The sequence below is a fragment of the Eucyclogobius newberryi genome, unplaced genomic scaffold (genome assembly GCF_026437365.1).
Source record: "Eucyclogobius newberryi isolate DKJ021-1_F unplaced genomic scaffold, fEucNew1.0.hap1 SCAF_10, whole genome shotgun sequence".
Lineage (NCBI taxonomy): Eukaryota > Metazoa > Chordata > Actinopteri > Gobiiformes > Gobiidae > Eucyclogobius > Eucyclogobius newberryi.
In genome coordinates, this window is record NW_027315724.1 from 26415489 (window position 1) to 26440163 (window position 24675).

General features: G+C 44.1%; 1 protein-coding gene across 1 annotated transcript in view; it reads right to left on the reverse strand.

The window, feature by feature from the left end:
• The window catches only part of tyw1 (tRNA-yW synthesizing protein 1 homolog (S. cerevisiae)), a 36360-nt gene that overhangs the window by 2633 nt on the left and 9052 nt on the right, over positions 1–24675 (reverse strand). Inside the window, exons 8-15 of the mRNA XM_072452620.1 lie at positions 12416–12533; positions 11741–11793; positions 11549–11667; positions 10630–10739; positions 10146–10323; positions 9118–9253; positions 7444–7554; positions 2177–2344 (exon numbers count right to left, since the gene is read on the reverse strand). Coding sequence (XP_072308721.1) covers positions 2177–2344; positions 7444–7554; positions 9118–9253; positions 10146–10323; positions 10630–10739; positions 11549–11667; positions 11741–11793; positions 12416–12533 — 993 coding nt within the window. The remainder of the gene's footprint in view (positions 1–2176; positions 2345–7443; positions 7555–9117; positions 9254–10145; positions 10324–10629; positions 10740–11548; positions 11668–11740; positions 11794–12415; positions 12534–24675) is intronic.

Consider the following 24675-nt stretch of genomic DNA (forward strand, 5'->3'; position numbering starts at 1 on the left):
TTATCTATGTATTCTCATTTAAGACCTGGTTTAATCTACTTTTTGGCCATTATTAGCCCTAATTTAAGACGGCCCAGATTTGGCCAGGTCTCCCTCACAAAAGGAGATTTATATCCAAGGACTTCCTGGTCAAATAAAGATTAAATAAACAAGATATCTTGACAGTTACTCAGGAGTACTACTAATCCACATTGTCCAGAGAGAAGAGTATGACCTCCTCTGACTGTAAAGAGGTTCTCTATGGAAAAGGCACAAAAATAGCAGTTATAATAGAGCACTGTGGGTGTGATGACCAGAGAGTTATTGGAAGTCTCAAGGAGGAGCATGGATGAGAGGGCACTGAAAAGCACTGCTAGAAATCAATTCAGTCAAATATTAATGGTGCCCTTGGCTGGCTGTGGCTGGGCTTTCCTAGTGAGGGATTTTTCAGTACTTATTAACACATCAAAATAGTTTAGGACCTTTTAAATGATTGATATTCTTACAATTTAGGAATAAATGTGCCCAAACTTGCCCAGCAACAACTCTCTCTCTTCCTCTCTCTCATTTTTTTGTTTTTGTTTGAACAGTAAAGCGTAAAACACTTACGGTACTTTGAAGACGTACAACTACAGTACGGGTAATGTAACACTTTAAGGATACCAACCGCCATAAAACACCAAAGAAGAAAAATAACAACTCCTATGGATGAGCTCTCTCTACTGCATACACAAAGTCATGATATATTCACATTAATCTTCTTTAATCAAGAGAAGTTTAATGTGAAACCTACTAAGAGGGGATTTTTGCTACAGCTTTGTGGTTACGGTAAGCTCTTGATCAGAGAAGCAGGCCCAACATAATGTCTAAACTTATGATACAAACTTCACAGTACATAATCCATAACAGAGTAATTTCTTTCAGGATGACGCTGCAGCTGGGGAGTAAAGCCCTCTAACAGATGGATACAAAAATCATAAAATGAGCGAGGGCTGTGGTCGACTAAAGACATGCACAGTGCATCGATTAATTGACTAAAAGGGCATTGGGCCGGAGCTGACAAAAGCATCTCTGTGACCTGACAACATATTTGACCAGAGTCGCTCTAAAAAAACACAAAATTCCATGCAAAAACTTGCTAAAAGCACAAGTAAACCAGGTATTCACATGCAAATAAATCGCAGTAATGATAAATGGACTAATTTGATTGAGTAAGACGCCACTGACCGATTAATTAACTAAACAACTGAAGGACCTACAACCCTACAATACGGTATATTGCTTCACAAAAATATGTAAATATCTACATTAATAGTGCACAATTGCCCATAATTTCGTAGTAGAAAAGAGATAAGTTCTATATAATTTTACTTTAACCTGAAAAAATGCATACTAATGTTTTTACTAATGTTTAGCTTCCACTTTGCCTCGTTCCTGAACAATACCCCAGCAGCACTTATTTCATCCTGTGTAGACTTTGTGTGCCCTTGACTTGACCTGAACATGTGCAACATATGGAGAAGGCTGTTTGTTATGCTATCTGAAAAGAAGCTTTAAATCCTTATCCCACAAAAAAAAAATATATATACATGTTTACCACAACAGCAGAAACAGAGTGAGTGAAAAATGACACAGAAAGAGACACAATTATGTTTAGAGAGCGACAGCTGTTGGCTGCTGTTTTTTACTCCCAAGAGCAAGCTAATTGATCACCATTACCGGTAATCAAATGATAAACTGCCACCAACCACTCGCTGTCTGCAGGGCTAAGGAGAAAACTTTACATATTTTGACAGGCAGAAATGTAAATGAATAATATAACAAACAGATTATATACGGCTCTGAACTGTTGAAATCCTGGGGAAAGCCAGCATACATTTGCATATTTTTTTGTCACAGTGAATTTATTTCACCCACTTATAAATCGGTCCAGAATTATTTTATTTGTTCAAAATGTACTTTTTTTTTTTTTTTAAGATATACATATAGATAGATATCTATGTCTATCTATAATCATCTTTTTTTTAAAAATACATTACATTCAATAAATAAATAAATTATATATATATATATATATATATATATATATATATAAAATTTGTGTGTGTATGATTGCCTATCGAGTACAAAAAATTACTTTTGACCAGTGTTTAAAATGCAAGCATTAATAACATTAACAGAAGGGCTCTACAGGTACCTTGGAGTGAGCGATGAGCAGGCAGTTGGAGTGCTCGTGTTCACAGGCGATCTCGTACTGCGGGAGCATGTCTGCCAGCTGCTGCACAAAGGACACCACTTCCTGATGCCACGGGACGTTGGCCATGGTCAGACTGCTGGCCGTGCTCTCCCCACAGTACGTCACTCCCTGTACAAAACACAGGTGAGATTAAACAATTATTACATCATCCTTCACTGCATAGGACTCAGAGCATTTGGTCTCACATAGGTGGGCCATATGAACAAACAAAGATCAAAATAAGTTTTAATTAATTCAGATTTTATTTCCATCATTATTCCTTTAGAAATGTGCCATAATATATATTCTGCTTTCCAAATTATATTTTTCTCTGGTCTGATCTGTCACCATCATCATCATTTTCAAGCCATCAACCGTTACAGTACAATTCAAATGTTATTGAACATACCTTCCAATGATAACAGTGTTTAAAAATGCCCAAATGATTATGCAAAACAGTTTTAAACCAAGCTACTGTTGTAAAGCTATTTTAATCAAAACATCTTAACAGGTCAAGTTACATTTTAACATAGGACCCCTTATTTGATAGGGGCTTCACAATTCGTGCATTTATTGAACTTGGGAGTTTGTGGAGAGTTTCTGCTTGAATTTCTTTGCAGGATGTCAGATTAGCCTCCCAGAGCTGCTGTGTGGATGTGAACTGCCTCCCGCCCTCCCCCTTACACTTGAGGATGCTCCAAAAGGTTCTCAAAGAAGAGAAACAACACGAGTTTCTCTTCTTTTACGCCCATAGCAGCCAATGATGCAGAGGTATTCCTTGCAGCATGAGATGTGCATTGTCATGCATGAAGATGATTTTGTTATGGAAAGCACGGTTCTTCTTTTGGTACCATGGGAGAAAGTGGTCAGTCAGAAACTCCACATACTTTACAGAGGTCATTTTCACACCTTCAGGAACCCTAAAGGGCTGTCCAGCTCTCTCCATGATTCTAGCAACACAACCCCACCACCTTCTTGCGAACGTCGCAGCCTTTTTGGGACATGGTGGCCGTCCATCCACATCCAAGGCAGAAACCTTCCTCATTCTGCCTTTATCTGCACAAATCTGTGTGTGCTCTGAATCAGCTAGAAATCTCTTAATATTACGACGATCACATTTAAGTTTTCATGAAATATCAAAGGTTTTCATTCCTTGTCCAAGGCATTCAACTGTTCATGCTTTTCGGCACGAGAGAAATACATTTTTCTTTCCCATATTAATAATGTGGAACGTTCTTAAGTAGTTTTTCCTTTAATTGGACTTTGCAAACTAATTGGCACTGGTGTCTGAGATTGATTTCATTGACCAGAAGAGCCCTGAGGCACGATACCATCCATGAGTTTCATTGAAAAAAAAGAGACAGAGCACAAATCCAAAGGCTAACTGGAACTTAAAGATGCACTATGTAACTTTTTTCTGGTGGTTCTGCCGCTTGTACCATGGGGATACCTTTGCTTTGTCTGGAATGCTCCACAGTAACAAGAGCTGAAAAACAGTAGCATCTGAGGTTTTACCACGAATAAGACCGCATGGACAGGAATACAGATTAGGACTGCAAGATTAATCATAATGGAATCAAAATGTGAATGGAGACAATTCCTAAAGGCTGAACTTTAGACACAAGAGATTTCAGATTTCAAGATAATTGAGGGCAAGCACTCATCAAACAGGCCAAGGACCCGCAGCAGAAGTGATGGCTTTAGCTTTTTAACAACAACAACATTAATCCAAGCTTTAAAACAATTGAAAAATGATACTAACAAAATAAATTTGAATAAATATTTTATCAAATATATATTCTACAGGATTAAGCATGACGCAAATGCAAAAGGTTTGCATTTGTATGAATAGGCTTAAGTATGAGATTCATAATAGTGTTTGAGATGGAAGAAGTGACGCTGGGGCTCGTGGGCTACAGGCTACAAAGGCTGGACAGAATTGATGAGAGACCTTGGGGTTATCTGCTGCGCCCAGAGCTCTGCTGAATAAAGATCAACCCACTAATAGTGGTATAAATCTAGAGTGTGAATCAAATCAAAGGAGGCAGAGGTATGCGATTGAAAAAGATCCGAGTTTGTACAATTTCATTTCTATTATAGAAAGCTATAATAGAAATACAAGGCTGATTTGTTTTAGAAAATAACCAAGAAAAGAGTTATTTACTATTGCACAAACACAAGTGGCATTATCTGTAATCATTGCAGTATCAAAAGTGGTACTGAGTGCCTTGTGACAGGAGGATCAGATCCTTGTAAATATGTATTCTTCAGTCCTAGAAATTGAGAAAAAAAACTAATGAAATAAACTAATTTTGACTAATTAAACAGTGCAAGCCTAAAACAATAATGAGCAAGATAACACAAGCCTTTCAGATGTTATATTATAAAGCCCGTAGTATTTTCACAAACACATATCAAACCCAAAATGTGAAAACCCTCATTACCCTCTTCCCCGCCTCAATATTTTGGAGGGGAAAATATGTGGTTAGAATTCTCTGACAGGAATGGACATTCATTCTGGGTTTACTGGGCAAAACAAGCTTTGAATTTCAAGTAAAAGTCAAGCATACTGGTACATTTTAACTCCCTGAACTTTACTCATGATCAATTAAGAATTGATGTAGTCAAATTAAGATTTACACATTAGCTCAAAATCTGTAACTCGATGCAGATTTATAGACTAAAACATAGAACATGACTAGAACAGTACCAAACAAAGTACTTCACAAACTGGGGTCAAAACCAGGACAGTTCTGTTCAGGACAAGTTCTGAACACAACACAACCTTAGATTTCATTACAGAACAAACAATACATGACTTTTTATGTTTATCTTTATAACTACAGCTTAACTCCAGACCATAAACATGAACATATTGATTAAAATACAAACATGAAATGTATATTTCATTATTTATATTAACAGGTCCCACAAGCTAAAACTTTCATTTGACTTCCTGTTTACAGTTCTGCAGTGCTGGCCAAGTAATAACTGCAGATACGCTCTTGAGCATAAATATTTCAACCACAAGCTTCAGGCATCAACATTATTAATTTAGGTCCTCTGGAGTCCTCTTTGTACCTGATTTGAAAAGTTACTTGTTGGCATTGGCCTTGTTAGTTTTTCCAAAACTATATCAATATTGATAGAGATTTTGCACATGCTGCTGTGAAAATATTATTCTGCATGTTTTGTTGGTCATTATCACAACGACATCACACATACTGGGCACTCCCCTGGTTTCGCTTATCAACCCAAAACATGCACCAAAAGTACAGAACGAGCTCAAGATCTGTAGCCGGGTCCCCAGACCACTGCTCCCGACGTGTTGTTCCAACGGCATTGAACGATGGGTCAAATGCAGAGACAAATTTCCCTACAGGGACAATAAAGGCTAATCTAATCCAATCTTAACCATTTACCATCACCTAAAGGACTGTGCAGCCTTACAAACTTCATTTTGTGACAGTCTCCTACACATACATCGTTTACAAAATTGTCGGGAGTTTAAAATACACTATATTGTTTGTTTGATTGGATCTACTGGATGATTCTCTCTAGTGCTTATTTTAAGACCGCATTTGAGTTTCAGGGTGATTATTACAAATTTGAAAAATCCCCAATCCCCAAAGAACTGAAGATTTGGAGATGCCCAGACTGCTATTAAACCATCAAGGTTGTCATCTTTTTCACCTGTTGGTGGTAATGATGTTAAGTAGTGACGAGTGATTTCCATTTTGATCCAATATAAAGTAATACATGGCAGGTATCACAATATCAATAATACCAAGACATTTTGTCTTAAAAAGGCCATGGAAATTCTGTACCGTAAATAATCTTATCTTGGCAAATAGAGGCCTTCATTCTATCTGCCCCACCTACTTGAACTGATCTCGAAATTAAATATGCAGATAAAAAAATCGAACCGTTATTTCTTTCAGGAATGTTAATGATCAATATCTTTGCACAAGAATCATTACTTCACCTGAACACTTCAGTCAGTATTGATACATCAATATTTTGGTATTAGTCCGATCATATATCCAATACTGAAAGCCATAAGCGGGATGGTATTAAAAGAATAAAGTGTTTTTTGTTACAATGTGAGAGCCAGTGAACATAAAGTCTTTGGGGGATCACTCTGGGTTGTGTGTGAGAGACCGGACATGAGAGGGAAGCTGCCAAGAGTGGCTTACTCTAGGTACTATTCCTGTTCAAACCAATTAGCTGGCACCCCTACAGTGGAGTGAAAATAGAAAACAACTCAACCTATACTTGGCTGGGCAACAAAACGGTCAAAATTAGTTTCATCCTTACAATGTGAATTGGACACATTTTAGTGTTTGGAGGGAACCTGGAGAAATAAGGTTAAAAAAAAAGATTAGATTAGAAAGATAGATTTTTTTCTTTAATTATTCCTTTTTAAATGACTGCTCAATGCATAAGGTCACCATCTGCACTGTACTTCACATTTTGAAAACATGTGTAAAGATCTACTTCATATATTTTGTTCAGTGTGGCATATTTAAGGTCCTCTGCCTCAATTGGCAATGAAGCAACTCGAAGCAGTGGTGGCAAGATCTTTGTTTACTTATCGAGGTGGCAACCCCCAAAGTCAAGCTGAAGAAGGAGTAAGTCAAACCTGTTCCCAGTGTATGTTGGACTCCTCCACAGCTGCCCTTTGTCACCACTTCTGTTCATTGTTTTTATGGACGTTATTTCTAGGTTCATTCAGGGGTCGGAGGGTGTCCAATTTGGGGACCACAGGATCTCATCTCTGCCATTTGTAAATTATGTTGTCCTGATTGTTTGTATGTTTCCCATCTGGAAAACAGCTTGAGGCCTGAAACCTTGCATGTGATACAACTGACTAATACTCTCTTTTTGTATTAAACATTTTCATTTATTTATATAAAAAAATCAAATACAAATATTTTTATATTTCAAGGTGGCACATATATACTGTATACTTGGATCAGAACACAGTTTTGGTTGTGCATGGCTTTTTCAGCTTTTCCAACTATGTAGTAACATGTAATAAACATGGGAGCCTGGTGCCCACTCCCATACTATAAATACCATGTCCGCAAACTAATCAGGGTAAGGTCAAGGTGTTACAGCCCACAATATTCATGAACATAAGCGCATTTATCAGGTAAAATTGCACATCCAAAACATTAATTGACAATTTATTCAAACTAATTCTCATTAAAAAGTTGATAACTCACCTTGACCTCAATGAAGTCTGGTTGTCCCATTGCAATGAGATCTGCGTAAGACAACATCTCCTCTACGTTCCAGGCTTTGACCAGTGTCAGTCTGTACACTGTCCTTTGTCTCTGTAAGGGCATACAATCATTTATAATTATGAAAATGATTCACAATGATCACAATTTCAGTTAACTATTGCATTATACAATTTGAATTAAAACATGAATATATCATGACGTATTTATGATAAGTTTAATACATACTATACATCTATGATATGACAATTTTTTTGAATGATTATTGAACTTTTACAAGTGGGACAGCGGCAGCCAAAATCTTACAACAGAAACACTTAAGTCATTTAAGAGTATTTTGTTCATCGAATACTATAAGATTAGTGTCAGTAAAAAGAAAATATGACATATAGGCAGAAAAGTTTGACACATAAATGGAAAAAGGTTGAGGATAATAAATTCTGTCCCTCTTTTAGCCTCCCAGTAGAAGGTTATCTGTGACAGAGGGTCCTTTCGGCACAGTGGGGAGGGGGATATTGGCCAGTGTGAGCAGGGAGATATTTTGAGCTTTCTCTTTTTCAAATCCAGTGGCAAGGCATGACTCTATCAATCCTCTGGTGTACTGCCGAGGCCAGGTGGAGGAGAGCAGGGGGAGCTGTCCTGAGAAGTGTTAACTTCACCGATAAGAGACAGACCACCATTAAATTCAAAGTGGACGTCCAGAAGGCAAACACACAGGCAACGGATCACGTATTTAGGGCCAGACCACAGATGAAGCCTTCATTCACACCAAGTTCTTCCTGCCATCACGGGGAGATGCAGGACACTGCGCTTTTGGCAGCAGTTGCTCAGTGGTAGAGTGCTCATCTTCTGATCTGATGGTTGACGGTTCAAATCCCGCTCTCTCCTGATGTGAATGTGTGTGTGAATGGGTGACGCTTTTCCTTGATGTAAAGCGCTTTGAGTGCCTTGAGGGTAGACAAGTGCTATATAAATGTGAACAATTATTTTGAGCAACAGGAAAAAAGTAGTATTTAAGTTGTTTCATTTTGATTGATGGGCTGTCAAAGTTGTTTAAGTTAAAAGCAGGAGATATACTGAATAAAAATGCCAAAATTAAAATCTTCCCACATGCTTTTTAACCCACAAGGTTTAGATTATTATTCAAAGATCATTAATGACACACCATTAAACAGCTAGACTGAGCAAGTTTAATTTACATTCACTTTTCTTTTCCAAGATTGTCAAATTAAATCATATACCTTGCATTTTAATCTGTGCCATATGGTTTTTGTGCCAATCTAATCTGTCAAAAACATTTGTGTGTTTACAATTGGCACAGGTTGCCCGTTGACTGCTTGAGGCTGAATTTAAATTGATTATAATGACACTGTAAACAAATTCTTAGACACTTTTCAAAAATAGAAACATGTAAATGGCAATCTGCTGCTTGCTAGAGTAAAATGTCATTATGATGAAGAGGCAGAGCTCATCAGTTCTGCCGTTTTGATCAGGAAGTCAATGGATATGTTTTGTAAATCCAAAAATCCATCCATCAAGCCACCCATATAAACGCACTCTCTCTCCTCTTTTTCCTTCTTGCCATTATTCATATGGAAGAGATGCTTTGGGTTTGAAATTGAAAGTAGTTGTATTTTTGATATGTGACCTTCTCACCTTCTCTCCCAGTGCTTTGAGGCAGTCGAGAAAGCGAGGCCAGAAGTCTTTAAACAGCGGCCGGTCAATCTTCTTCAGGCTGTCTCTGGTGCTGGCATCCACACTGACATACAGCTGGGTAACAGGCACCAGGGTCCTGCAGAAAAGACAGAATCAGAATAATGGAGGGAAACGTGACATGTCCACTGGGACCCACTAAGGAGAAAAAGAACAGTCCAAAAAAATAACAAAATGTCACTCTCACCATCAGCGGTCTAAGGCTTACGCGTACGCAGAGACTTTGTACAGTAAAATATTCAACAAAATAAAAATGCATTCTATGGCTTGTCACTAAATCAAAATATTTGTTGGATGTGATGATCAGAATTTTTTTCATGACATGTAGGAATGGAATAATAAACAATAATATCACTTATCATGATAAAAAAGGAAGACAATAATTGTTTGAGATACATTTTGTATAATTGTGATCATCACTAACAAAGATAAGATATCCATAATGGTCTCACCTAGATGAAGTGCAAACACAATACTGAATATAATTTTTTTTTTAAAATAATACATGTGACTCAAAATGTCCATATCGTTCCAACCCACAACTAACTACACTGTGTGTTTTATTTTACTTGCAATTCATAATTTCACAATTGTGTAAGATGTAACTTTTTTTCTTCTTCTTTTTTTTATAAAGAGGCTATTGCTTTTGACTTTAAGTTATATCATTGTTCAATTACATTAGAATGTATTGCAAAAACAAAACTTGACAAAAATGCATTTGTACTATGTGTGGTCTCACCTCTCCACAGATCTGACCTGAACATGGTCTGGTGGTGCCACCTGCTCATCTCCATAGAGATATGTTCAGTTCCATACTGTGTATCCAGACATCTTCATGGAGACAAGAAGGTGGCAGACTCTCCAACCGAAAAGGTTACATAGTGCACCTTAATTTAAACACTGTGGTGCCCATTATTTATACTACTGTAACAAAATATATGACAGAAATTATAACGTTAGTAAAAAAATACCTGATTTCCTGAGGGAATTGGGCATTTGTGACCAGGAAGCTGGAGATCCGGTGCGAGTGGAGCAGACGGAGGAAAGCATTAATTTCAGGATACATAATTGGCTCTCCAACTAAAGACAGGGCACAGTGTTTCACAGCCAGACCCTCTTCATAGCGCTCTGGCTTGACTCCTGGAACACCTGCAGAGGACAGAGGGCACAGATCCAGTCACTTTACAACTGTAGATGGTGTTTGCTGTCATCCTAAAATATGACCAGGCTGCAATGGGAGTGCTGGCATTACCCCTGCAGCAGAGGAAGGACTGAGTCTAGACCAAATAGGGTGACTAAATTATTTCATAAAAAGAAAGTTTTAATAATGATTACTTTCATGAATAAGGAAACAAATAATCGACTACTGATCGGTAAAAAAAATACGCATTTTCAAAACATAGATATGGTACAAGTACAGCATGTCAACATACAAGCCATAAAACACAACTCCACCTTTAAACTCTCGAATCATGTTTTGATGCTTCTCTAAAGAGTCATTCAGGATTTTCTCAGCAGGATCCATCTTCCAACGCCACTCTGTGCCCACTGGGTTTGTGTGATGTCTAAGGGACCAAATGATAAACATAGTTACCATTAAATTAAAGTAGATATGTCAAATAAAAGTCATGCATTAACAGGAGTGGGATGAGAGACAAATCCCAAGATGAGACAAAGCAAAGGATGGCACAACATGTTTCCTTTTTTCTTCTTCTTCATATTATGTTCCTCCTCAGCAATCTAATGTCAATATATCCAATCAATCAATTAAATTTATGCTCCACTGTATCACATGTATATTTGTCCCATCAACTATAATGCATATTGGTGGCAAATAAAAAGGATTTAAGCTCTAGGGTTTGAAATCTTGCGGCATTTTTGAACACTTAAATTCATAAGGCACAAGAGCTATCCCAACTGATTTTTATCTGAGAATGATTATCTGAATTTGAATCGACTTATGTACATCAAATCTATGTATCAAGTAGTAAGATTAAATAAACTAAATAAACTATAGTGACCTAATGACCTTGCAACACAGAAAGGCAAGAAATCAAAATACTTCTTCATGCTACGTCCATGTGCGTTTACCCGCTCACATCCTGTCACTGTTTGTACCTGGCTCAGGAGTGAGACGCATATCTGGGCCGACAGAAACACAGTTCCCGCAACAGTCTCACTGTGACCTTTCAGCACCGCACACAGGTGCCTTTTCAAATGAAACCAGAGATCACAAGTCTGACGCCAGTGCCACAATCAATCATCTCACCATTATGGTACTTACTGGTCTACAGTATAATATAATACTTCTATCAAAAAAAAAAAGACTCAATAGAATAAAGCCAAAGAATAAAATATTTTAAAAACATCTTACCTCCAACAGAAGACACACTTGTTGGCACATGCGAGGCTGGGTGTGGTCTCCATGCAGCGGTGGGACTCAATGCCATAGAACGTGTGCTTGTAACACCCTCCTCTTCCTCGCAACATCGACTAAACGCAGCAAAGATGGAGAATCAATATCCAATCCAAAATAATCAGCATATGCCATTTCAACATGTATTACCTTGGTCCATCGACAAAGCTTCACTCCCGAGTGGCTTCCAATTAATTTATAACCTGAAAATTAATTATTTGAATTTAGATGTAGTACTGTGTATATTGTAGGTGGGCTTTGTCTAGATTAAATTCAGCAGCTAACACATAAGACTAACAGAGGACTACTAGGGGAGAAGAATTAAAAAAGGTATCTGCGGTATGATGTTAATCTTGTAAATGAGGATATTGTAAAAGCAGCACTTTGTGTCATAATCACCGTCTGTATCTAAATTTAAAGTTTTATCTGGTTGAGAATGTGGAAGATAAGGCCTGATATGTAATCTACATGTTTTGGGGTGAGAGCATCAGCTGTGCTATGTGCCAAGATGTGTGAAGGATTTGTAGGCTGCAAAAGGAGAACATTCCGTGACGATGGACCTACATCTCAGAGAGGGAATTGTTCTACAAGGGCCACACAAATAAATTTGATGTAAAACATAATAACTAATTACAGTCTGACTCCTTGCCCTTTAAAAAACATGCCTCATAATATTAAATAATAGATCATGTGACAAAAGGCCAGGAGTGACATTAAACAGATGTTGTTTTGGATGTCTCAAGACATTCACTCAGGTGGATTTTCCTCCCAGTTTCTTTCTAATCTAGTTTTTATTATTTGTGTGTATTAGCAACACTCTCTCACCTTGTTTTGACAGTGCATCTCTCAGGGCAGGGGTGATCATCTCCCTTCTCTCCTCTTCTTCAGCCCTTTTAACACCATTCAATTTAGGCAGATTTACCATGTGTTCCTCATCTTTGCTCTGGGAAAAGCAAAAAGGCAACAACACAATTTTGGTTAAAAACTGCAATCCATCTGTGCTTGGGGCTCAACGTAGCACAGCCCTGAAATCCTATTTAACCCTGGCTCAGTCTGCTTGGACTCAAATGTGTAGTTCAATTCATGCTCCCCTCTACATTTACTTGTACAAAGTTAACAACTAAGTTGCAACTGCATGGCAACTAGAAATAAGTAATGAGATAACAATTTTGGCCTAAAAGCCAAAAGAAATGCACAGTAATTAAAAGATCAAATTACATGTTTTCCCCAAAACATTTTGATTAAAATCTGCTTTGGGTAAAGAGAGTATTTGAAAGATGTTGAGTTTTATTTGTATTTTTTTCTTTTTTGTACAATATTGCATGTCTCCCCCCCTCTTTCTTTCCTCATTTCACCCTGTCTTCTTCTGTCTAATAAAGCCTACAGGCAACAAAATCTTACAATATAATCACCAAGCAACAGTTACTACAAAACATGATGTGTCACTTCCTGTGCCAACAGAATGTCCCCACCCACTTTTGGGTGAAAACAATGTTAACTGATAGGCGGGGGATACAAATTGTTAAAATGTTATCGTTTTGCTCCAAATACAACAAAATATTGATACTGGCGACACAGCAGCCATGTGCGGAGAAGTTGATGAATATTTTAATTAAATCCCAAGGGATTGAGGAGTAGCGTCAAACAAATCACCTGGAGATTGAATTAGATAGTTGTAAATGTCAGGGTACGACACTGTAAGCCACTATGTGGAGTCGTTTTGCCAAAAGGTTTCTGGTTTATGGCTAAATGTTTTTTTCTTATAATGATCCCGATCGGATATTGTGATTGAGTTAAATATTCACCAACTTCTCTGTCCATGGCTGCTTTGTCGCCAGTATCAATATTTTGTACTATAACATTTTTGCAAAAACAATTTGTATCCTCTGACTATCTGTAAGGCTACCCCAAATAAATTGTCTGTTTGCTGTAACCCGAGTCAACATTTTTTAAGTGGCTCGGACGGTAGGCAAATTCTTATTTTTTTTACTTTGAAGGTAAAAAAAAAAGATCAAAATTTTGTCCTTTTTTGACAGGCTTCAACAGTCAATGACGGAAAACGTCTCTCTCAACCCGATCGAGAGACTAAATCTCACGATTTTAAGATATTTCAATCGACCTTTTGTACGCCGCTATCCTTTTTTTGGTAGCTAAGGTGAGCGGGGGGAACATGCGGGGGACACGGGCGCCGCCATGTTTGTTGTGATGACGCTGCTGGGCGTGTTTCAATCCCAGAATGCATTTGCGTAAGTCAAATTTCACACCCTGACAGAGAAACACATGTCCTATGCAGACGTCAGTGGCGCCGACAGAAGCTGGATGATCTCAATAGTGCAATTGTCTCGCTCATCACGCAGTCAGCGGTAGGCACGGTTCCTAAGAGTGGTGGTAGTGGACATAGGAAGCGGGTGCCGTGGTGGAATGAAGCATGTGGTTATGCTGTTAGGGCGAGAAATGCGGCGTTTCGCCGGCTAAGGGTTACCCACACTGAGGGTGCCCTAATTGACTACAAGAGGGCCCGCGCTGTTGTGCAGAAAACTGTAAGAACGGCCAAGAGTGCCTGTTGGAGGCGGTATTGTTCCAAAATTGGGAGAGAAACGCGTCTCTGGGATGTTTGGGGGATGATTAAGCGGATGCATGGGGTTGAGCGCCGTCACGGGACCCCGGTCCTAATACAGAATTGTGTTGAAGCAGTCAGCGACGTTGACAAAGCTGAACTGTTGGCCAGCACCTTTGTGTCTGTGCACAGCTCTGACAATCTCTCACCTGCGGAAAGGCACTACAGGGAGAGTACTTTGGCCCAGAATTCTGAGCTGATTGGGCACCAGCCTTCAACTCAAGATGACCTTGACCTTCCGTTTAGTTTGTTTGAGCTAAGGAGAGCACTTTCTAAGGCGAAACAGACAGCCCCGGGTAAAGATGAGGTGTGCTATGACATGCTCTCTCATTTGACTGATGACACGCTTGGGCTAGTCCTGGGTCTTTTCAACCGTGTTTGGGATTCAGGTTGTGTTCCATCTGCGTGGAAACAGTCTACGGTGGTGCCGGTTCTGAAGCCGGGTAGGCCAGCGTCTGACCCTTCAAGTTATTGGCCGATTGCCTTGACGTCGCAGCTTGGGAAAACGATGGAGCGCATGGTTACCGAGCGGTTGGATTACTTCTTGGAGAGTCAGGGTTTGCTTCCCGCGCACCAGAGTGGTTTCCGTAGGGGCAGGAACACCATGGACTCCGTGTTGTGTTTGGAATCTGATATCCAGCTGGCCAGGGCTCAGAAAGAAAAGGTTATTGCGGTGCTCTTTGATGTGGAGAAGGCGTACGATATGGTTTGGAAGGATGGGCTCCTCATTAAGCTGCGGAAGTGTGGTGTGAAGGGTAAACTGTTTAACTGGGTCCGGAGCTTTCTGTCTGGCCGGCGTATTCAAACCAGAGTGGGCGCTGCTTACTCTGGGGTCTATGAGGTAGAGAATGGGATCCCGCAGGGGAGTGTGTGTAGCCCTATCTTGTTCAATGTTATGATTAAGGACATCTTTGACGACGTGGATGGGTCTGTTGGGAGGAGCCTTTATGCTGATGATGGCGCTCTATGGGTGAGAGGGAGGAATCTCCGGTTTTACGAGGCGAAACTGCAAAGGGCAATACAGCAGGTGGAGCAGTGGACCCTGAAGTGGGGGTTTAAACTGTCCGTACGGAAGTCTCAAGTGATCTGTTTCTTCAATGGGCATAGGGACGTCTCCCTTCGACTGCATGGGCAGGTGCTCGAACAGGTCAGGGAGGTGAGGTTCTTGGGGGTCACCTTTGACGAGAGGCTTAGTTGGCGTCAGCACATTGATGAGGTCAGTGGTAAATGCAAAAGGGTGAATAACTTGCTTCGTTGTCTATCCGGCCAGGACTGGGGGGCCAGCAGAAGGTCGCTCCTGGGTATTTATCGGGCCGCCATGAGGGCGGCTATTGATTATGGCTGTATAGCCTACATGTCTGCGGCTGAGACTAACTTAAAGAAGCTTGATGTGGAGCAAGCCCAGGCCTTGCGCATCTGCTGTAGGGCTTTTAGGACCTCCCCTGTCTCGGCGCTGCAGGTTGAGTTGGGGGAATTGCCGTTACGGCTCCGGAGGCTAGAACTTCTGTTGGCTTACTGGGTGAATGTGCAAGGTCATACGAGCTCTCACCCGGTGAGGGACTTTCTCAGGGTTGATGGGGGGCAGAATGAGGCTGGCAGTATGGTTTTTAGCCAGGTAGGAAATGCGAAGGCGCGGCTTGCGGGGGTTGGTGATCTGCGTGTGAGCCCGTCGGTGGCTTTGTCTGCTATAGCTCCGTGGAAGTTTGTCCCGGCTCCTGTTGATGTTAGCTTGCATGGCAAGCTTAGAGGAGTCGCTGGGAGGGCACCGCAGTTTGCCGTTCAGGCGCTCATCGATAAGCACTCAGGTGATGTGTTTATTTACACCGACGGGTCTAGGGATCCTGAGAGTGGGCGTACTGGCGCCGCTTATTTTGTGCCTGACCTGGGGCTGGCGGTCAAGAAGAGGTTGACAGATCGCCTTTCTGTTTTCACGTCGGAACTCATGGCGATACGGTTGGCATTGGAATGGGCAGAATCTGCTTTGCAGTGTTGCGGCATTGTGGTGGCCTCTGACAGCCTTTCTGCATTGCAAAGCATTAAATCTGGGAAATCGGATTGCAGACAGGATGTGTTGAATGGCATCTTCTGTCTGATGCTCTCCCTGTCCAGGAAGGATGTGAGGGTTTCCTTCATTTGGGTCCCTGCGCATGTGGGGGTGGATGGTAACGAAATGGCTGATACACTGGCTAAACGTTCCCTTAGGCGGCCATCAAGTGATGTGGCGGTTGAGTTAAGCAAATCTGAAATCAAGCCCGTTATCAAGAGTCATGTGGTCGGCCTTTGGCAGGAATTTTGGAGCCACTGTGTTACTGGACGGCATCTCTATCACATACAGGGTAGTGTGGGTCCTTGCGGGTCTATGGGCAGGAACGCGTCGGAGGAAAGGGCCTTCGCCCGCATGAGGATTGGCCATACTGGACTCAATTGGTCACTGAGTAGGATAGGCAAACATCCGACCGGTCTGTGTGGTCACTGTCGGGTGCCAGAGACTGTCGAGCATGTGCTGATTTGCTGTGAGGCTTATGATAGAGAAAGGGCCGGGTTGGCCTTGTGGTTTCGGAATAATGGGCGGGAGTTCAATCTGCGGAACGTTCTGGCGATCCAGTCACAGGGTTTGTGTCAGGCTGTGGTTGCTTACTTATGTGGCACAGGGCTGGGTAAACGTTTATAGAGGTGGGGGGTGTTGGAGACTGAGCCGAGGATGAGGAGCAAGAGGATGTTCTAACGCGCTTTGACTTCATGGGCCTAGAAACGACAGAGTGATGGAAGAAGGACTTCTAAAGGATAAAACGACAAAGACGTCCCATGACCTCATGGGCTTTGTAAAAGCACTGGAAGTCAAGGCACTGAAAGAAGAACTTTTAGGACTACGACAAAGTCTAAGGAATAAAGTCTGGCGGTAATGCAACACTCGGATGTCAACCGCCATAAAACAACAACAACAACAACAACAACAACGACGTCCCATGACCTCATGGGCTTTGTACTTCCAAAGCAATGGAATAAGAATTTTTAGTGAGGCTTATGATAGAGAAAGGGCCGGGTTGGCCTTGTGGTTTCGGAATAATGGGCGGGAGTTCAATCTGCGGAACGTTCTGGCGATCCAGTCACAGGGTTTGTGTCAGGCTGTGGTTGCTTACTTATGTAGCACAGGGCTGGGTAAACGTTTATAGAGGTGGGGGGTGTTGGAGACTGAGCCGAGGATGAGGAGCAAGAGGATGTTCTAACACGCTTTGACTTCATGGGCCTAGAAACGCCAAAGTGATGGAAGAAGGACTTCTAAAGGATAAAACGACAAAGACGTCCCGTGACCTCATGGGCTTTGTAAAACAACAAAGACGTCCCATGACCTCATGGGCTTTGTACTTCCAAAGCACCGAACGTCAAAGAGGGAGAGGAAGATGAAGAAGAGTCTCCCTGGAATAAAGCCGGTTGGTCTCTGACACAACAACTATTCTAGTCACAAAGTCATATCATGACCTCATGGGCTTTGTAACACCAAAGCAATGGAAGGAGTACTTTTACGGACTACGACAGAGTCTGAGGACTACGAAACGTCTGAGGAATAAAGTCTGGCGGTAATGCAACACTCGGATGCCAACCGCCATAAAACAACAACAACAACAACAAGGACTACGACAAAGTCTGAGGGGAGGAAGAACTTCTATAGGATACAATGACAAAGGCATCTCATGACCTCTTGGGCTTTGTCAAAGCACTGGAGGTCAAAGCACTGGAAGAACAACTTTTAGGACTACGACAAAGTCTGGGGAATAAAGTCTGGCGGTAATGCGACACACGGCTGTCGACTGCCATAAAACAAAAACAGCAACAACAGTCTAAGGAAGAAGTCTGGCGGTAACTTGGATGCCAACTGCCATAAAAAACAACAACGACAACAGTTTGGATATTACGGCAACATAGAGGAACGCCTCGGTCCGTATGACGGGGAAGAAGAAGAGGAAGCGTGACCTGGTCGGTGACGATATGAACAGCGGGGAGGACCCCCCTGGAGCCACTGATCCTGTGCAGCGTAGGGCGTCTTCTTGCTCGTCTATGGAGGGCTCTCTCAGTGAGGAGCAGGGCGAGGGGGTTGCAGATGTCGGGGATGTGAGTTCAGAGTGTAAGGTGTTCATAAAGCTTGCGCAGGATAATGCGTCCTTTAAGGGGTGGGATCCGATGGCGTTGACAAGGAGCCTGACTGTAGCTGTGGGAGTGGTCAAGCATGCAAGTGTCCTTAGGGATGGCTCGCTGCTGGTCGTGTGCAAGGACGTGGCTCAGCAAAGGAAGGCGATTGAAGCTAAGTGTCTGGGTGGAAAGGACATTCTTGTGTCTGATGCTGTAAGAGGCACGGTTAGGGGAGTTATAGTAGGCGTCCCTACGACGACATCTGTGGATGACATAAAGGAGAATTTGACTGGAGCTAAGGTGGTGGATGCTAGGCGGTTGAAGATGACCCGGGATGGGGTAAGGTGTGACAGCCTGTCGATAATGATTAGATTTGAAGGTGGGATCCTGCCTCGTGTGGTGTGCGTTGGGTACATGCGCTATGGCGTACGCCCATATGTTCTGCCGCCCCTGCGTTGCTTCAAGTGCCAGCGCTTTGGGCATATTGCAGCGGTCTGTAGAGGGAAGCAGAAGTGTGGTAAATGTGCAGGAGACCACGAGTATGGGAAGTGTGACGACGGAGCAAAACTCAAGTGCTGTAACTGTGGGGGAGAGCATAGCTCTGCCTACGGGGGATGCGTGTTCAGCAAGAGGGCTGCTGAGGTGCAAAAAGTTAGGGCCTCTCAAGGCATATCCTATGCGGATGCGGTCAAGAAGGTGTCTGGTAGTCAGGTGACGGTGGATGCAGTGGGGGCTGCCAGTGCTGCTGGTGTCCTAGGCGACAGGGGAGGGTGCAGCGTTGCCCGCGGCCAGGGGGAGGTCCTCACTGGGATGCCTGTGAGTGTGGCTTCCACGGGCAGAGGCCCTGTGGGTGCGGAGGATGTACTGGTTGTGAAGAGGAAAGATTTCTTCCTCTTTATAGTGGAAGTGATTAACTGTACTGGGCAAACCAAGAAGAGATCCGAAAAGACTAAGATCATCGCTAAGGCTGCAGGGAAGTACTTTGGAGCTGGGGGCCCCGAGTGGACGGAGATAGAGGATGCGCTGCGGGAGGGCGCCCTGCCCCATTCTGGCAGTGGGAGTGGGGGGGCTCCCGATGCGCCGTCAGGTTCCGGGGGCTCATAATGGCGGTGGTTGTCTTGCAATGGAATGCGCGTAGTCTTCGTGCTAATGGCCAGGAATTTAAGCATTTTGTCTCTACCTTGTTGAACAAGCCTCACGTTATGTGCGTGCAGGAGACTTGGTTACGACCTAGGTGGGGTTTTGGGATACAAGGGTATGTGTGTGTTAGGAATGATAGGGAGCAGGGTAGAGGCGGAGGTGTGGCTGTGTTTGTCCGAGATGACCTAAATTACGTTGTTGTCAGTGTGAGTAAAGCGCCGGAGGCCCTGGCGGTGAGGGTCTGGCTGGGTGGTGAAGCTGTTACTGTGGTTAACCTTTATAATCCGTGTGGTGAGTTAACGTTAGAGTCCTTGCATAGTATCGGTAAGGATGTTCGGGGAAAGGCCGTGTGGTGTGGGGATTTTAATGCGCATAGCGCTTTGTGGGGCGGTAGTGGTACCGATAGGTATGGGCAGGTGGTAGAGGGTTTTATCAATCAAAGGGAGTTGGTTTGTCTGAATGATGGGGGTGGGACCCGCTATGATATGGGGACCGGTGCGGAAAGTGCAATAGATCTTACACTTGTGTCCAAGGAGTTAGCTGGTGTTTGTAGTTGGGAGGTTCTTGGTAATCTTTCTTTTGGTAGCGATCACTATCTAGTCCGCACCGTGATTGGCTTTGGGAGCTGTGTGGTCAGGGGGACGAGGATCCAGAGGTGGCAGTTGGCAAGGGCGAACTGGGGGGCTTTCCTGAGGAAAGCTGATGATGGTTCTAGGGTTCTGCAGGAAGGAGGATTGACTCAGGTGGATGATCTCAATAGTGCAATTGTCTCGCTCATCACGCAGTCAGCGGTAGGCACGATTCCTAAGAGTGGTGGTAGTGGACATAGGAAGCGGGTGCCGTGGTGGACTGAAGCATGTGGTCATGCTGTTAGGGCGAGAAATGCGGCGTTTCGCCGGCTAAGGGTTGCCCACACTGAGGGTGCCCTCATTGACTACAAGAGGGCCCGCGCTGTTGTGCGGAAAACTGTGAGAACGGCCAAGAGTGCCTATTGGAGGCGGTATTGTTCCAAAATTGGGAGAGAAACGCGTCTCGGGGATGTTTGGGGGATGATTAAGCGGATGCATGGGGTTGAGCGCCGTCGTGGGACCCCGGTCCTAATACTGAATGGTGTTGAAGCAGTCAGCGACGTTGACAAAGCTGAACTGTTGGCCAGCACCTTTGTGTCGGTGCACAGCTCTGACAATCTCTCACCTGCGGAAAGGCACTACAGGGAGAGTACTTTGGCCCAGAATTCTGAGCTGATTGGGCACCAGCCTTCGACTCAAGATGACCTTGACCTTCCGTTTAGTTTGTTTGAGCTAAGGAGAGCACTTTCTAAGGCGAAACAGACAGCCCCGGGTAAAGATGAGGTGTGCTATGACATGCTCTCTCATTTGACTGATGACACGCTTGGGCTAGTCCTGGGTCTTTTCAACCGTGTTTGGGATTCAGGTTGTGTTCCATCTGCGTGGAAACAGTCTACGGTGGTGCCGGTTCTGAAGCCGGGTAGGCCAGCGTCTGACCCTTCAAGTTATAGGCCGATTGCCTTGACGTCGCAGCTCGGGAAAACGATGGAGCGCATGGTTACCGAGCGGTTGGATTACTTCTTGGAGAGTCAGGGTTTGCTTCCTGCGCACCAGAGTGGTTTCCGTAGGGGCAGGAACACCATGGATTCCGTGTTGTGTTTGGAATCTGATATCCAGCTGGCCAGGGCTCAGAAAGAAAAGGTTATTGCGGTGCTCTTTGATGTGGAGAAGGCGTACGATATGGTTTGGAAGGATGGGCTCCTCATTAAGCTGCGGAAGTGTGGTGTGAAGGGTAAACTGTTTAACTGGGTCCGGAGCTTTCTATCTGGCCGGCGTATCCAAACCAGAGTGGGCGCTGCTTACTCTGGGGTCTATGGGGTGGAGAATGGGATCCCGCAGGGGAGTGTGTGTAGCCCTATCTTGTTCAATGTCATGATTAAGGACATCTTTGACGACGTGGATGGGTCTGTTGGGAGGAGCCTTTATGCTGATGATGGTGCTCTATGGGTGAGAGGGAGGAATCTCCGGTTTTACGAGGCGAAACTGCAAAGGGCAATACAGCAGGTGGAGCAGTGGACCCTGAAGTGGGGATTTAAACTGTCCGTACGGAAGTCTCAAGTGATCTGTTTCTTCAATGGGCATAGGGACGTCTCCCTTCGACTGCATGGGCAGGTGCTTGAACAGGTCAGGGAGGTGAGGTTCTTGGGGGTCACCTTTGACGAGAGGCTTAGTTGGCGTCAGCACATTGATGAGGTCAGTGGTAAATGCAAAAGGGTGAATAACTTGCTTCGTTGTCTATCCGGCCAGGACTGGGGGGCCAGCAGAAGGTCGCTCCTGGGTATTTATCGGGCCGTCATGAGGGCGGCTATTGATTATGGCTGTATAGCCTACATGTCTGCGGCTGAGACTAACTTAAAGAAGCTTGATGTGGAGCAAGCCCAGGCCTTGCGCATCTGCTGTAGGGCTTTTAGGACCTCCCCTGTCTCGGCGCTGCAGGTTGAGTTGGGGGAATTGCCGTTACGGCTCCGGAGGCTAGAACTTCTGTTAGCTTACTGGGTGAATGTGCAAGGTCATACGAGCACTCACCCGGTGAGGGACTTTCTCAGGGTTGATGGGGGGCAGAGTGAGGCTGGCGGTATGGTTTTCAGCCAGGTAGGAAATGCGAAGGCGCGGCTTGCGGGGGTTGGTGATCTGCGTGTGAGCCCATCGGTGGCTTTGTCTGCTATAGCTCCGTGGAAGTTTGTCCCGGCTCCTGTTGATGTTAGCTTGCATGGCAAGCTTAGAGGAGTCGCTGGGAGGGCACCGCAGTTTGCCGTTCAAGCGATCATCGATAAGCACTCAGGTGATGTGTTTATTTATACCGACGGGTCTAGGGATCCTGAGAGTGGGCGTACTGGCGCCGCTTATTTTGTGCCTGACCTGGGGCTAGCGGTCAAGAAGAGGTTGACAGATCGCCTTTCTGTTTTCACGTCGGAACTTATAGCGATACGGTTGGCGTTGGAATGGGCGGAATCTGCTTTGCAGTGTTGCGGCATTGTGGTGGCCTCTGACAGCCTTTCTGCATTGCAAAGCATTAAATCTGGGAAATCGGATTGCAGACAGGATGTGTTGAATGGCATCTTCTGTCTGATGCTCTCCCTGTCCAGGAAGGATGTGAGGGTTTCCTTCATTTGGGTCCCTGCGCATGTGGGGGTGGATGGTAACGAAATGGCTGATGCACTGGCTAAACGTTCCCTTCGGCGGCCATCAATTGATGTAGCGGTTGAGTTGGGCAAGTCTGAAATCAAGCCCGTTATCAAGAGTCATGTGGTCGGCCTTTGGCAGGAATTTTGGAACCACTGTGTTACTGGACGGCATCTCTATCACATACAGGGTAGTGTGGGTCCTTGCGGGTCTATGGGCAGGAACGCGTGGGAGGAAAGGGCCTTCGCCCGCATGAGGATTGGCCATACTGGACTCAATTGGTCACTGAGTAGGATAGGCAAACATCCGACCGGTCTGTGTGGTCACTGTCGGGTGCCAGAGACTGTCAAGCATGTGCTGATTTGCTGTGAGGCTTATGATAGGGAAAGGGCCGGGTTGGCCTTGTGGTTTCGGAATAATGGGCGGGAGTTCAATCTGCGGAACGTTCTGGCGATCCAGTCACAGGGTTTGTGTCAGGCTGTGGTTGCTTACTTATGTAGCACAGGGCTGGGTAAACGTTTATAGAGGTGGGGGGTGTTGGAGACTGAGCCGAGGATGAGGAGCAAGAGGATGTTCTAACGCGCTTGGACTTCGTGGGCCTAGAAACGCCAAAGTGATGGAAGAAGGACTTCTAACCGAACGTCAAAGAGGGCGAGGAAGGTGAAGAAGAGTCTCCCTGGAATAAAGCCGGTTGGTCTCTGACACAACAACTATTCTAGTCACAAAAACACATCATGACCTCATGGGCTTTGTACGCCAAAGCAATGGGAGGAGTACTTTTACGGACTACGACAGAGTCTGAGGACTACGAAACGTCTGAGGATTAAAGTCTGGCGGTGGTGCAACACTCGGATGCCAACCGCCATAAAACAACAACAACAACAACAACAACTACGAAAAGTCTGAGGAATAAAGTCTGGCGGTAATGCAACAATTGGATGCCAACCGCCATAAAACAACAACAACAACAACAACAACAATTGGATGCCAACCGCCATAAAACAACAACAACAACAACAACAACAACTTGGATGCCAAAGTCTGAGGAATAAAGTCTGGCGGTAATGCAACACTCGGATGCCAACCGCCATAAAACAACAACAACCACCACCACCACACGGCTGTCGACTGCCATAAAACAAAAACAGCAACAACAGTCTAAGGAATAAAGTCTGGCGGTAATGCAACACTCGGATGCCAACCGCCATAAAACAACAACAAGCAAAAGAACTTCTAAAGAATACAACAACAACAACAACATCTCAAGAAGTCTAAAAAAAAAACACCAAAGAAGTCTGGAGAGACGGGAGACGGCGGAGGAGAGTGGATCGGTGGTCGAAGACGTTCTGGACGGCGTGGAGGAGCAGCCTTTTCTGGCTGCACGTGCCCGGAAACGTAAAAAGTCCCTTAGCTCGTCCGAGGGTTCTGGGAATGAGCAGCAGGATGAGGCTGAAGCTATTGATATCCGGGGTGAGAGCAGAGACTGTAAGGTGATCATAAAGCTTGCACAGGATAGTGCATCCTTTAAGGAGTGGAATTCAGTGGCATTGTCAAAGAGCCTAACTGTAGCTGTGGGAGTGATCAAGAGTGCAAGTGTCCTTAGAGATGGCTGGCTGCTGGTCGTGTGCAAGGACGCGGCTCAGCAACGGAAGGCGATTGGAACTAAACGTCTGGGTGGAAAGGACATTCTTGTGTCTGATGCTGAAAGAAACATGGTCAGAGGAGTTATCGTAGGTGTCCCTACGGCGACGTCTGTGGATGAAGTTAAGGAGAATTTGACTGGAGCTACGGTGGTGGACGCTAGGCGGTTGAAGGTGACCTGGGGTAAGATGTGACAGCTTGTCGGTAATGGTAACACTTGAAGGGAGGTGCCTGCCTAGTAAGGTGTTCATTGGGTCCATGTGCCATGACGTTAGGCCATATGTTCCACCGCCCCTGCGTTGCTTTAAGTGCCAGCGCTTTGGGCATATTGCAGCGATCTGTAGAGGGAGGCAAAGATGTGGTAAATG